A 1039-nucleotide genomic window follows, 5' to 3' on the forward strand; every position below is an offset into this window, starting at 1 on the left:
TGGGTGACAGAGTGAGACTCCGTCTCAAAAATAATAATAATGATAGTAATAATTGACAAAGGAAAAATTTTAATCTTTCAATATAATTTACCCTGAAAATTATGTAGGTAAATCATGAATATTTACTTTCATAAAGCTTTAATTTTCTCCCTTAATTCCTGCATTATTTTCTACTACTCAGAAATAATCCCCTAAGCCTATTACCCTACTTAAAAAAGATTAATTGTAATTATATAACTTCTGAAAAGGACCTTTGGGAAATATTGTTTTAATATTTTGGGAAATATTGTTATTTTAAAGTCAATCAGAAGATTTTCTATACTTTCCACCCATTATAAATTTGTTGTAATGTGTAAGGCAATATTAACATCTTCATTTTTTTTTTAGCTAACACAATTGACATTACCATGACAACTTACCAGTGGAAGGTAAATTGGTTAAATTCTCCTACTATTTTATTTATAACATTTAGCTTTTAATGCTTGGTTCTGCAGTTCGGATGACAATATAATAGGTTTAAAAGGTTTTTATTCATAAAACATATGGATTTCTAAAGTGAAGTAAGCCATCTGTCATTTTGATTTGAAAAAAGCAAGAAAGTAATTGCATTAAGCTTGTATTTTTGCCATGAATATATGAATTTTTCACTTTCCTTTGTTTCATTTGAAAAAACTCACACATGAACAAAATGAGCAACAGTCTTTTTCTTTGTAGGTATCAGCGAACGAAATCAAACAATATTTACCACACACATTGGAACAAAGAACATCAAGTAATGTAATCAATAAAAGAGAAAATCTCTTAGAAAAAAAGAAGAATCAACGTAAAATAAGAATAAAAGGAATTCAAAATAAAGATATCTTGAGAAATAAGAATCATTGTAAGTAGAATATCTTTTCACATGTAAATTTAAAATGACTACATGCAATATAAAATCAAATTTTAGAGCTGCTTTCTGAGAAGTCTTAGGATATAGTCATAAATATTTATACACACAAAAGCATTAAATTCTGCAGGCTTCTACCTTTGTTTTATTTTA

The 1039-nt window shown here is 26.9% G+C and overlaps 1 protein-coding gene across 1 annotated transcript in view; it reads left to right on the top strand.

Annotated features, from left to right (window-relative positions):
- Window positions 1-1039, top strand: part of SEL1L2 (sel-1 suppressor of lin-12-like 2 (C. elegans)) — a 92577-nt gene that overhangs the window by 21459 nt on the left and 70079 nt on the right. Inside the window, 1 exon segment of the mRNA XM_011995210.1 lies at window positions 700-880. Within this exon segment, the coding sequence (XP_011850600.1) occupies window positions 700-880 (181 nt within the window).

Source organism: Mandrillus leucophaeus, unplaced genomic scaffold (assembly GCF_000951045.1).
Source record: "Mandrillus leucophaeus isolate KB7577 unplaced genomic scaffold, Mleu.le_1.0 Scaffold476, whole genome shotgun sequence".
NCBI classification, from domain to species: domain Eukaryota; kingdom Metazoa; phylum Chordata; class Mammalia; order Primates; family Cercopithecidae; genus Mandrillus; species Mandrillus leucophaeus.